The 13,938-nt window shown below is 40.1% G+C and overlaps 1 protein-coding gene across 1 annotated transcript; it reads left to right on the top strand.

Annotated features, from left to right (window-relative positions):
• The first annotated feature begins 3,826 nt into the window (after positions 1-3,826).
• Positions 3,827-4,940, top strand: LOC101963820 (melanoma-associated antigen B3). The gene has a single exon (XM_021729012.3). The coding sequence runs from the start codon at positions 3,827-3,829 to the stop codon at positions 4,916-4,918; it is 1,092 nt and encodes a 363-aa protein (XP_021584687.1). The 3' UTR covers positions 4,919-4,940.
• The last annotated feature ends 8,998 nt before the right edge of the window (positions 4,941-13,938 follow it).

The raw sequence follows: 13,938 nt of genomic DNA, 5'->3' as shown, positions 1-13,938 counted from the left end.
AGATACATTCTAAATTGGCGAGAGGCACAGAATCCACTATGCTAGTATACTGCTCTAGGACAGGGAATCCAGAGCCTACTGGAAATTGAAATGTCATTCTATTAGGTTACTATGTATACTGGCAAATTCTAATGGGGTTCTAGATTTGGAGTGGTGGATAAATAAATGAAAATAGGAGTGTTTTATAGAAAAGAGTGTGTTAGGAAAGACATTGATCATTGACAAAATTCTAATTGCTTTGAAATGTATCCACACAAGAGAGGATTCTTCCAAAAACACATTATATGTAATATTCACTAATGGTGATACACTGTACAAAATTTTCATTGCTAAGCAGTATTTGGTTTGATTAAAATTTCTTTGTCTTGGAGTCTGGTAATTTGCTCAAGTTCACAGGGCCAGAAAGCAACAGAGCTGGGACTAGGCTCCCAGTCCAGATTATTCTGTAGCTCCCACTGTTCATCCTACTCCTCTCCTTGTGTCCTTTAATTTGTTTTCTTCCCAATACTCCCAAGTGTATCTATTCTCAGAGTGAATGTCCAGAGCATTGTGCAATATTTTTAACAATATTAATAAGAGTGAGCATTTCCTCACTTATTCTTAGGCCTGCCTAAGTTAATTGAGAGGATTCTGTGCCCAAAGAATTGGGTTAGCATACAAGGCCAGACCAATTAAAATATTACAATAAATGAAGGTTATGAATAAAAAAGAGAAATAGATAATGCACAGTGGCCATATGACCATCCACAAATGCAAAGTTAAATAATCTCAAATTCAGGGATCTCACAACCATCCTGGGCAGCTCCTTTCCATTAAGAAGGAAAATCAATTAAAACAGAAGTACTATAAGAAAAACACACTGACTATTGAAAAGAAGGATACATCAGCATCATTGTTCTCTGACATCCCACCCCCTCCTCCTCTGGGTCCCCTGTCTTGCCTGGAAGGATCTCCATCTCACTTCAGGCTTGGAACATAGACCTGTGATTTGCAGTAGGAACACTGTTCTAGAGTTTGCAAGGATGTGACACTTTCCAAGAAGCTTTCAATCTAAGAGACATGAGAAAACTGAATGAATACTGAGGAGACCACCATCCCCAAAATGCAGGACTTCATTCAGAGATCTGCCCAAACCTGACCTATAATGCCCCAGGAAGAACAGTCACACTAGGCGTCCTTCCTTTCATTCCTCATAGTGCTCAGCCAAGTGAGAGCACTTGCTTAAGAAGAGGGACCTGAGTTTAGTAAAAGGAAGACCCCTATGTTTGATAGCTATCAAGATAAGGACTCTGAATGGGAAATATTTGGGGGACAAGAATGGTAGTGTCTCATCAAACTCTCACTGTGCTGACAACCCTCCCAGGATCCTAACATCAGTAATCTAATGTACCCAACCCTAACTTCCACTGGGAGATGTCAGAAGGAAGGGAACTTAATCTGAACAGAGTTTATGTCAGGCAGAGTGGAGTCCCAGCAGTGGTCAGGAGCAAGGTGAGGTTCTTGAAGAGAAAGAAAAGAACACTAACCCCACAAATGCCCAGTCCTTGTACCTAACCATCGAATACTCCAAGCAGAATGCTGAGGGTTGAGCTGCACCCTGATTTCCTCCTGGAGTGCCTCAGGGAAGGGAATGCCTGAGCTCAGTTCTTCAAAGTGAGGAATCTTGGCCCTAACTGGAGTCAGGGTGAAGACCACCAGTGTTAATCAGAGAACCACTCTTGAAATGTGCGGGCCACCAACAACCCCAACAGTCTTTCCAGGACTGTGTAGCATATCTTGACTTCCACTGGATGGACTTAGGAGGATGAGGGCTATATTTGGAGGACTAGGGTCAGCAGAGGGATGAATCCCAGAATAGGCAGAAGCCATTTCTAGTTTTAAGGCATCAGTCAAAATAGCCAGGTTGCTGTGCCCCTTTCTACCTAGATGGTCTCAGAAAGCAGAGTACCAGGAGCTAATAGGTTAATGGGCCCCGAGGAAAAGAAGTGTTGGGCAAATGCAGTGCTGATGAGAGGACCTATCCCCAAAATGGGGATGCTAGCAGAACCCCGCTGCTGTTGTCATGGCTGTGAAACCCAGGTAAGAGGAGCCATGTGGGGCCTACCCAGATTTCCGCTGTAGAACTTGAGAGAGGTGAAAATTTGTTTGGAGGCTGTGTGTCTCAAGCCAGAGGGGGAAATCCCAGGATATGCTGGTGAGCAGTGTGAGGAGCTAAGGACCATAGATTACAGAACAATGCGGTTCCTTAGCAACTGCCCCTGCTGTTAGCCCTTGGAAATCCCAGGGAGCCGTTGGCCGGAAGTGGCTCATTTTCACTTCCGTTGCGAAGATGAGGGCCTCATTCTGAGAAGCGCAGTGTCCAGTAGGTGAAGCGTGAATTCCCCCAACTAGTCAGGCGTGAAGGTGAGGTACTGTGGACTGAGGATGTCATTCCCCTCATGCCAATGGGGACTCCACTAACTCCTAGCTCTGTGTGGTGTCCCCTGGGAGGCCTGGTTAAAGCTCTCTTTTCTTTCTGAAAAGTGTCAGAGAGTAGATGGCCTGGATCTAAGAAGTAGCCTAGATTAACACGTGAAAGAGACGTGGGCCCTAACTGCAATAGAGTAGAAGGCCCTGAGTCTAATGATGGGATATCTCCCCAACCAGGTGGCAACACAAAGCAATTTTACTGCGCTAGTTTCTATGGGGCTCCAGGCACGGATATTCACACATGGGGAACCCTGACTTTTCTGTCTTGGGCACTATTCTGAGGCTGGAGGGTATCAATTAGTGAAAGGAGGTGTCCCAACTCATACAGGAAGTCAAGGTCAGAGACTAGAGTGAGGACCAAGGGAAACAACAACTCTAAAAATTGGGTTCTCATACATTCTTCCCCTTCTCTTATCTGTGGAATTCCCAGAAAACTTATCAGGGTATGTCATCCCCTTTTCACTTTGAGAGTCTTAAGAAGGTTAAAGTAGTTTTATGCTCCAATTGTGCCAAGAAAGGAGATCCAGAGCCTTATAGGAGTCAGAGTGAGAGGTCTAATTGAGGACTGGTGTTATCACTCCTCTCCCCAAAACAGGAGACAATGGAGAGGGCCCATAAATGAACCCCTACACTTGTAGTCTCAAGGATCCCAGGCAAAGATGTCAGGTGTATGTGAGCTTTCCTTTCTTTTTCATAGTAGTAGCTTGATGAGGGCCCTTATCTGAGGGGAGGAGCATCAGATCAGCAGGAATTAGATGTCCCGGTTCCTACCAAGAGCCACAGTGAATACCATGAATAAGGACCAAGGAACTCAATGAGCCCATATCAGAGTAGGCCTCCATGGAGCTCTTAGAACTGAGCATTCCCTGGCAAAAGTGGTGGGCTAAGGTACCCTTTCACTTCCTCTTAGTGGGTCCTAGGGAAAGGAAAACATTGGTTGGAGGTTACAAAAATTAGTGCTGCACATGAAAGTGGGGGCAAGCACTGTTAATAGTTAAATATGATGATCCTGAATGTGAACTGAGAGGATTCCCTACCCCAGAGTAGAAGGGCATCCACAAGAATTAGACCTGCCACTGCCATTTTCACTCACAATATTCCTCCAGCAGGGCTACAGGACTGCAATTTAAGACACACTTTAGTTATTTCTATAGGATTCACAGAGGACAGGCTGTTTTGAACAGGAACTTTTGTGGGTTCCTAAATCAGTGCTTTCAAGGAAACCTGCCTTCTTCTTGCCAAGGAGGCATCTCCCTGCTGGAGTTACTTATGGTTTCTCATTCTCCTTCTCTTCCAGGTGCTCTCATCACTGCTGTCCTGCCTATACTTGTGTCTGTTGTTTCTACATGGTGTTATCATGCCTCGAAGTCAGAAGAGTAAGCGCTGTACTCGGGAGGAACACCACCAGGTCCAAGGTGAGATCCAGGATCTCCGGATGAATGCTCAGGCCAGTGAAAACCAGGAGAAAATAGCTCCTCCTTCGTCTTCTCATTTAGGAGTTATCACCCGCAAAAGTTCTGCTTCTAGGTCACAAAGTGCTCCCAAGGTGCCTGAGGAACCCTCTTCCAGCACTATACCTGTAAGCATTTATCCCTCAAGATCACCTGAAGGAGCCAACTGCAAAATTAAGAAAAAGCAACAGTCTTCCCAGTCCCCACCTTCTAGCATGCAGCCTCACAAAGACTCTCTAACCAAAACAACCAGCATTTTGGTGCAGTTCATGATGCACATGTACAAAATGAAAAGGCCCATTTTGAAAGTGGATATGCTGAAGATTATTAATAAAAAGCATAAGAATCGCTTCCTTGAGATCCTCAGAAGAGCTTCTTTCAGCATAGAGGTGGTATTTGGTGTTGACTTAAAGGAAGTTGATTCTACGAAGAATGCCTATGTTCTTGTCAGCAAAATGAATCTCCCCAACAATGGGATAGTGAGCCGTGGAAGGGGATTTCCCAAGACTGGTCTTCTAATGAATCTCCTGGGTGTGATCTTCATGAAGGGAAATTGTGCCACTGAGGAGAATATCTGGGAATTCCTGAATAAGATGAGATTATATGCTGGGAAGAGACACTTCATTTTTGGGGAGCCCAGGAAACTCATCACCCAAGATTTAGTGAAGCTTCAATACCTGGAGTACCGGCAGGTACCTGATAGTGATCCTGCTCGCTATGAATTTCTATGGGGCCCAAGAGCTCATGCTGAAACAAGTAAAATGAAAGTCCTGGAGTTTTGGGCCAAGATCAATCATACAGAGCCCAGTGCCTTCCAGTCCTGGTATGATGAAGCTTTGAGAGATGAGGAAGAGAGAGCTCAAGCCATACTTACACTCAGTGAAAGCACCACCACAGCCAGTGATTGTTCCAGGGCCATGTCCCACAATTCCTCCCACACCTGTAAAGTTGAGACATATTCTTCAGTAACTAAAGAAGGAAATCATTGTCTCAAGTAGTAGAGGGCTAGATATGACTGGAGGGAACACAGGGTATAATATCTTAGTGTTCCTAAGATTTTACTTGTATTATTGTTTTCAAATGTTCTTTTTATTTAATGTTATAATCTAAATTTATGAATGATATTGATCACACTTTTTATCAGTCTTAAGAGTAAGAGTTTCATTACTTTGTAAAACAAACTAGTGATCTTATTTAGTGATCTGGTTCAAGAAAATATGGAATTGTAATAAACATTTCTTTTACAATGTGAAGAAATTCAGCAGTAAAATATATGGAATGGGGAAATAAAGAGTTAAATGGTTAATATTTGGTTTTCTGAACATCTGTATTTTATAAAGTTAAAAGACAAATAACTGTGTACACCTGATTTATCTAAGAATATTGACTTAAATCATAATAAACTAGACCCTCATGTTCACAGACTCATTTATTTCCTGAATATCAATTGAGAATTTCCTCTTACAAAGCTCAGTACTATTATTACTGATAGGACTAAGACAAAGGAAAACCTAATAACTGAGGCCAGGTGTGGTGGCGCATGCCTGTAATCCCAGTGGCTCCAGAGGCTGAGGCAAGAGGATCGTGAGTTCAAAGCCAGCCTCAGCAACAGTGAGGCACTAAGCAACTCAGTGAGACCCTGTCTCTAAATAAAATAAAAAATATGGCAAGAGATGTGGCTTAGTGGTTGAGTGTCCCTGAGTCTAATACCCAATACCCCCCTGCCAATCTCAATGGTAGAAGACCAAGTAACTGACTTTACAGTATAAGGTTCATTGTCTTGCATGCACAAAGCCCTGGGCTCAATCCCCAGCACCACAAAAAAAGAAAGCAATATAAGGTCCAAAAGCAGCTGTCAGGTAAGAAAATTGATGATAACACATCTGAGACTAAAAGGATAAATGAAAACAAGGGATAAGAAGGGAGGGTTTGAGTTCCAAATGAGTGCAGTCAAATGTGTATTATCTCATAATGCAGTCTTAAGTCCTTCAGTGGGAGGTAATTTAAGTGGGGCTCCATGGTGGGCTGGCTGAGGCTCTGGGAGTGGGGAACACAGGCCAGGTTTGAAGGTGGTACATCTCAGAGTAGAGAGACTAAACCTCAAATGGAGAATTGATTTTAGAAGTTCCCTTGGTATCATAGGTAAACCAGAGAGAATCTCCACCTAGGACAGGGATAGAAAGTTTCCCATGCTTCTGTCCCAGCATAGTCAAACACAATGCACAAAGTGTTCTATGCACATCATCTCAAGTGAGCTTCTAGGACATAAGGGTGATACTTTCCAGGGAGGTGAGATGTCCAGAGGTCAATGTGCTGGCATTCTTTGCTCTAGGCTGGAGTATACAGAATCTGCTCCATTAAAAAGTACACGCAATTAGGTTACCTTGTGTGTTACTTGGCAAACTCTAGGCAAGATCTATTTCAGGTGGTTTTTAAATAAAATAGGAGTGGTTTAGATGAAATGGCAGCTGGGAGGGAGGGAAGGTTTGTTCCCTGAAATAACTTTTAGAAGCTTTATGTTACATCAACTGAGGAAGTCTACCTCACACTGACAGTGAATGATTTATCATGTAAGGGGAAAGTATTATTTTGTTTTCCTTGCTAAGTAGCATGTTATCTAACAGGGTTTTTTGTCCTAGAATGTGGCATACTCATATTATCAAAATAATGAACCCCAGTGTAGTATATTGTAACATGAAGAGAAAAATTAATCATAAAAAGAACTGGCACTTTTTAAATACTCTGGGCATTTCTCACACATTATGTACATTCAATCATTCCCACAAGATTCCTACAGAATCTATGCCCAATCTACTGTATTGGAATACATAACCAGAGCAATAAAAATACTAAAATGATGAAGAGGCATGAATTACAGAAAAAAGAGATAATATTTGTTGACAATGTGATTATCTTCATACGCAAAGTCAGTTAACCTCAAAAGATAATGGGTTCACATTCTATCATTCTGGACAGTCCCTTCCTTTTAGAAAGTTAAATCTTTTTTAACAGAAATTGTTAAGAGGCTAAATTTGACTATTAAGAAAAGAAATAGATCCATGTGTTTTTTTCTCTGAGAAAACATTTGTCCTGGGACTCCTATTTTTGTTGTTGTTGTTGTTGTTGTTTTACTTATATATGACAGTGGAATGCATCACAATTCTTATTACACATATAAAGCACAATTTTTCATATTTATGGTTGTATACAAAGTATATTCACACCAACTCATGTCTTCATACATGTACTTTGGATTATAATGATCATCACATTCCACCATCATTTATAACCCCATACCCCCTCCCTTCCCCTCCAACCCCTCTGCTCTATCTAGAGTTCTCTATTCTTCCCATGCTCCCTTTCCCTATCCCACTGTGAATCAGCCTCCTTATATCAAAGAAAACATTTGGCATTTAGGTATTTGGGATTGGCTAACTTCACTTAGCATTATCTTCTCTAACTCCATCCATTTACCTGCAAATTCCATGATTTAATTCTTTTATTGCTGAGTAATATTTCATTGTGTATGTATGGCACAATTTTTATCCATTCATCCACTGAGGGGCATCTAGGTTGGTTCCACAGTTTAGCTATTATGAATTGTGCTGCTATAAACATTGATGTGTTACAGGTTCCCCATCTTATATTATTCTGGGAAAAGGACCCATTCCCTACAAGATTTGTCATAGAGACACTGAAAGAACTTTATTAATGTGCCATTTTCAAGAAAGTCTTTAGTCAAGGAACAGAAGCTAAGATACACACAGATATCCCCATGTAGGAGGACTAGGGGTAACAACGTGCCAGACAGAGTTGTCAGCCTGAGGATCTCCTCCCCTATTCTTCAAGGTTCTTAATAACTTGTGGATCTTACCCTAAGGAGGATTACCTCAGGTCAGTAGAGGGGACAGTCTTAATCCCTGACACATATCAAGTTGAAGTCTCTAAATGAAGAAAGAAGGAAACACCTTCCCAGAGCGATATGGCCTATAAATTCCTGACCCTACTCTCAGCCTACAGAGCTCCCAAACAGCTGTGGCGGGATGTGACTGAATCTCATTTTCACTTTGGAGTTCTTAGGAAGATGAAGATCTTGGTCTGAGATGGGCTGACTCAAGTCCATTGAAAGATGGGCCAGGAATGAGGTGAATAACCTGAAAAATGTTGGATCTACCAAGCTTTATTAGTGAGGATCCCACAGAGTCCTGCCTATTTTTAGATGTGAGAAACTCAGGCATAAGTGTCAGTTACCCTCATTTTTTTTCCTCAGGAGTATCAGAAAAATGAGGGTCTTGACCCAAAGAAGCGTCTCAGCTCAACAGAAAGAGGAAACTTGTGCTCTCCTATGAGTTCTATTTAGGATCCTGAGTTAGATTACTCAGTGTGACAATCCATTAGAAGACATCAATCTGTCCCACAGCCATTACTCCTAAGAAACCTTGGTTAGTTCCTCTTACTATATCTTAGAGAAGGAGAAACCTCTCAGGAAGAAAGGACTACTAGTCAATAAAGAGGGGAGCTAGGCATGGTGGTGCATGCCTGTAATCCCAGCAGCTTGGGAGGCAGAGACAGGAGGATAGAAAGTTCAAAGCCAGCTTCAGCAATTTAGTGAAGCCCTCAGCAACTCAGTGAGACCCTGTCTCAAAGTTAAAAACACAAAAGGGGTTGGGGATGTGGCTTAGTTGTTAAGTACCCCTGGTTCAATCTCCAGTACCAAAAAGAAAAAAAAGAAAAGAAAGAGGGGAGACCCAGACCCTGCTGAATCAAATCAAGGAAAGTGAGTGAGAATCAAGGGAACAACCCAACCCTGAATAAAGGAGAAAACAGAGTCTGGCCCCTTGCACTGAACCCATAAATTCAAGGGCAAGGTATGAAGCTGAAGCTTCTCCATCACTGTTTTTTGTTCGTTTGTTTGTTTGATTATTTTGGGGTTTTTTATGTTGTTTTTCACATTTTTATTGATGCATTGTAGTTGTACATATTAATGGGATTAGTGGTTGCATATTCATGCATGCAGAATAACAATATAATGTGTCCAATACTGTTTTTTTAAATTGACTTCATTTTGGTAGTTTTAAGTTCATCAAAAAACTGAGCAGAAAGTACAGTTTCCCTATATATTCTGTCCCCACATATGCACAGCCTTCCTTTTATCAATGTCCCACACAAGAATGGTACAATTGTTCCAATTGATGAATCTATATTTACATATCACTATAACCCAAAATTTATACTTTATATTAGGGTTTAATCTTTTTTGTTGTTTTTTCTCATTAGTTTGTTTTAGCTATTCATAATACTGGGATTAATTTTGATATAATTCAATCTCCAATACTTCCCTTTTCCCTCCCCTTTTCCCTCCCTCTGTTCCCTTTTCTCTACTGATCTTTCTTCTTTTATTTACATTTTAAATTAATGCATTACTCATATACATAAGAATGAAATTCACTGGGGTATATTCTTATATAGGAAAGTTCAGTCACATTAATTCTACCACTGTACTCTTTTCCTGCCCTTCCTCCCCCCGCCCTTCAATCCCTTTCCTCTACTCCACTGATCCCTCTTTTATTTTCATAGAATCCCCCATTATTTTTCTTTATTTTTCCTGTTTTGTTCTAGCTTCCATATATCAGAGAAGATAGTCAACCCTTGGCTTTCTGGGTCTGGCTTATTTCCCTTAGCATGATGTTTTCCAGTTCATCCATTTACCTGCAAATGCCATAATTTTATTCTTCTTTGTGGCATTCTTCTTTATATACATGTCCATTCATCTGTTGAAGAGCACCTAGATTAATTTTGTAGTTTGGCTATTGTGGATTGTGCTGCTATAAACAACGATGTGGCTAAATCTTGGAGTTCAATCTTAGTAAATATTCTGTGGGTCTTGACAAATGCATAACGACATCTATTCACCACTATAGAACCATACAGAATTGTTTCACTGCCCTAAAAATCCTCTGTGTCCCATCTATTCATCTTTCACTTCCTTCTAACCTCCGACAGCCACTAATTTTTTTATAGTTCACTTCATGAGACTAGCATAATCCCTTTTGAGGGAAATGCTCCCATGATCTAATTACCTTGAACTAGATCCCATTTCTTAAAAGTTTTCTTCAGCTTAGCAATGCCACACTGGTACAAAAATCCTACCACATGAACCTTTTGTGTATACACCAAAACCATATCCAAATCATAGCTAGCACTTCCATGAGATCCCAAGGAGAGGCTTCTAGCTCTTAGAGTTCGTCTTTGGCCTTGAAATGAAGAAAGTCAAGCCTTTGACTCCCATACCCTTGTCAGCAAGCTAGTCCTCACCAACAATAAGAATCTGAGTGGTGACTGGGACTTTCCTAAAAATCAGGCTTCTGATACCTCTCCTGTGTGATTTTCTTAAATGACATCTGCACCTCTGAGAATGAGATCTGGGAATTCCTGAATGTTTTATGGGGGTCTAGGATGGGAAAGTCTAAAGTCTTTGGGGATTCCTGAAAACTCATAACTCAAGATCTGGTGCAGGAAAAGTAACTAGAGTGCCAGCAGGTGTCTTACAGTAATCCTACAAACTGTAAATTCCTATGGGATCCCTGAAACCATGCTAAAATTAGCAAGATGAAAGTCCTAGAGTTTTTAACCAAGGTCAATGATGCCATACCCAGTGCCTTTCCATCCCATTATGAAGAGGCTTTGAGAAATGAAGAGAAAGTTCAAGTTAGAGTTGCAGCCAGGCCTGGCCCTAACTGTTCCCTTTTGTAAGGTCTGAAGCAGAAAAAAAAAACTGTTACTTTATTTGCCATTGCTATGCATAAAGAGCTTATTGATGTTTCTCTTTTTTGTATATTTTAAGTGTGGTTTCTTTAAATAGAATGCTTATTTAGATTCAGAATATGTTTATAAATTACATGGATCACAAATTTATTGCTGTTTATCAGGTTTAGTAGTAAGAAGTTTTAAACTACAAATTGAATATCCTTAATTCATTCATTTTATAGAGCAACATAACAAGAATGCTACAGTAAATAGGATTACAAGACAGGGAGAGAAGAAAAGTAAAAGTCCATTCTTGACTTGTCTTAAACCATTAATTTTCTCATAAAGTCAAATGTTACATACCTGGATTTACTTAGGATATTCAAAAATGTGAGAAGTTTTGGCCAAGGTCAATGTTCCTGTCTCCAGTACATTTCCATCTCATTATGAAGAGACTTTTGAGAGATGAGGCAGAGAGAACCAGAGCCAGAGCTACAGCCAAGCATAACACTACCACCAGGGCTAGGGAACATGCCACAGTCATGTCCAGCTACTCTTCTCAGTTCTAATAAGGTCTAAGACAGATTTGTTACTTTTAGGTAAAGAAAACAAACTTCTAATCATTGGAAGTGCTTTAGTTAGCTTTTTCACTGTGGTAACCAAAAGACTCAACAAGAATGATTAAGGAGATAAAGTTTATTTGGGAACTCACGGTTTCAGAGGTCTCAGTCCATAGACAGCTGACTCCATTCCTCAAGGCTTGAGGTGAGGCACAACATCATGGCAGAAGAGTGTGGCAGAGGGAAGTGACTCACATGATGATCAGAAAGCAGAGAGAGAGACTCCACTCACCAAATACAAAATATATGCCCCAAATGCACACCCCTCAATGCCCACCTCCTCCAGCCATACCCCACCTGCCTTCAGTTACCACTCAGTTAATCCCTATCAGGTGTTACTGATTGGGTTAAAACTCTCATAACTCAATCATTTCACCTCTAAGCCTTCTTGCATTGTCTCACACATGAGCTTTTGGGGACACTTCACATCCAAACCATACAGGAGGGCAAACATGGAGCTGGTAGGAACACAGTATATATTTGTATTCCTGATAATATAGGAAAATTGGAGATTTACTTTTTCTCTTTCTTTGTTTTAAATGTTGTTTATTTTAATTGAAAGTTTATTGAGCTTCAGAATCAAAATGAATCACACATTTATTAGAGTATATCAGGTTGAAGCGGGAGAATTTTGGTATCACATAATACAAATTGAAAATCCTTTAATTTTTTTGTGATCCATAACCAGAAAACATGACATCAGAATATAAATATTATGATAAATTAAATTATCCCTCAATAGAGTTGGTGGATCATGGGGTACAGAATAAAAAGTAAAGGGTGTTAAGTTTTGATTCTTTGTATTTCTTTTAGTCTTTCTTTGTAAAACAGAAGTACATATACCTGGGTCTTGTTAGCTTTTTCAAGAATAAAGGAGAAATAAAATCATGAAAAATTTGATTTCTTGTACATTTGCACTTTAATTCCCTAGATATCAATGGAGTAGCTGTTCTTTGGAAGTCTGGAGAAGCTGAGAAAGACAGATACGACTCCTACCTATCGAATTTTGGAGACTTAAGAGTAGCTATTTCCAGGCATAGTGATGCAAACCTGTAATTCCAGCAACTCAGGAGGCTATGGAAGGAGGATTGCAAGTTAGAGGCCAGCCTCACCAATCAGCAAGACCCTATCTCAAAGTTAAAAAAAAAAAAAGTTTAAAAAGCTCGGGGGATGTAGTTTAATGGTATAGCAGCCCTAGTTTCAATCCCCAGCACCAAAACACAATTAGCTATTATATAATGAAAGTTGTCAAATATTCCCTAAGATCTAAAGACAAGTAAAAAGAGAGGGATAAGAAAAGGAGGTGGGGCCTGGGGATGTGGCTCAAGCGGTATCGCGCTTGCCTAGCATGCGTGCGGCCCGGGTTCAATCCTCAGCACCACATACAAACAAAGATGTTGTGTCTGCCGAGAACTAAGAAAAAATAAATAAATGTTTAAAAAAAAAAGAAAAAAGAAAAGGAGGTGTTCAATATTAGATCTCTGGTTTAAATTTTCTGAGGCAAGGTATTTGAGATTTTCAGAAATTTAATATCCATCAGTAAGAAGTGAATTTGAGTTGGCTGCATGGTAGGTAGATGAGACTGTAGGACTCTGAGCAGGAGCCAGACATTCTTTTTTTTTTTTTTTTTTAGTTTTATTGATTTTATTTTTTTTTAAATACACAACAGTGGAATGCATTACAGTTCTTATTACACAAATAGAGTACAATTTTTCATATCTTTGTATATAGAGTATGTTCACACCAATTCATGCCTTTTATACATGTACTTTGTTTTTTATTAAAATTCATACTACACATATATATCACTATTTTTCATATATGTTTGTATATAAAGTATGTTGACACCCAATTCAAGTCTTCATATATGTACTTTGGATGATGATGTCCATCACATCCCACCATCCTTGCTAACCCCCTGCCCCTTTCCTCTCCCTCTCTCCCCTCTGCCCTATCTAGAATTCATCTAATCCTCCCATGTTCCCCCTCCCTACTCCCACTATAAGTCAACCTCATATCAGAGAAAACATTTGGCATTTGTTTTTTGGGATTGGCTAACTTCACTTAGCATTATCTTCTCCAAAGTCATTCATTTACCTGCAAATGCCATGATTTTATTCTCTTTTAATGCTGAGTAAATTCCATTGTGTATATATGCCACAATTTTTTAATCCATTCATCCACTGAAGGGCATCTAGGTTGAAGAGCCAGACATTCTAATGGTGGGTATGAGTTGAAGTACTGGGCCTGGAATAGAAAACTTCCCTTAATAGTGACTTTGGAAATGTGAATAAACCAAAGCAAATTCCACCTGAGCTGGAGATGGAAAGTGCCTGGTGTTCTTGTCCTAGTAAAGATGAACAGTGCACACAATGGGTATTTTATGCCGATAGTCCTCAGGGATTTTCTGAAAAACAAGATGATAATCTTAGAAACTCAAGCTACTGGTCTGGTACTCTTTGCCATGAACTGGGGAGTCCATTTTTTTAAAGGGTGTTTAAATGTGTGTGTGTGTGAGTGTGTGTGTGTGTGTGTGTGTGTGTGTGTACATACTTTGGTAAACTCTAAAGCAGATCTAGATTTGGGGTGGTGAAGAAATTAATAAAAATAGAAATGGTTTGGATAAAAAGCCAGAGTTGGTCTTTAAACCA

This window comes from Ictidomys tridecemlineatus, chromosome X (assembly GCF_052094955.1).
Source record: "Ictidomys tridecemlineatus isolate mIctTri1 chromosome X, mIctTri1.hap1, whole genome shotgun sequence".
In the NCBI taxonomy this organism is placed as follows: domain Eukaryota; kingdom Metazoa; phylum Chordata; class Mammalia; order Rodentia; family Sciuridae; genus Ictidomys; species Ictidomys tridecemlineatus.
This window is presented reverse-complemented; position numbering and strand designations above follow the sequence as displayed.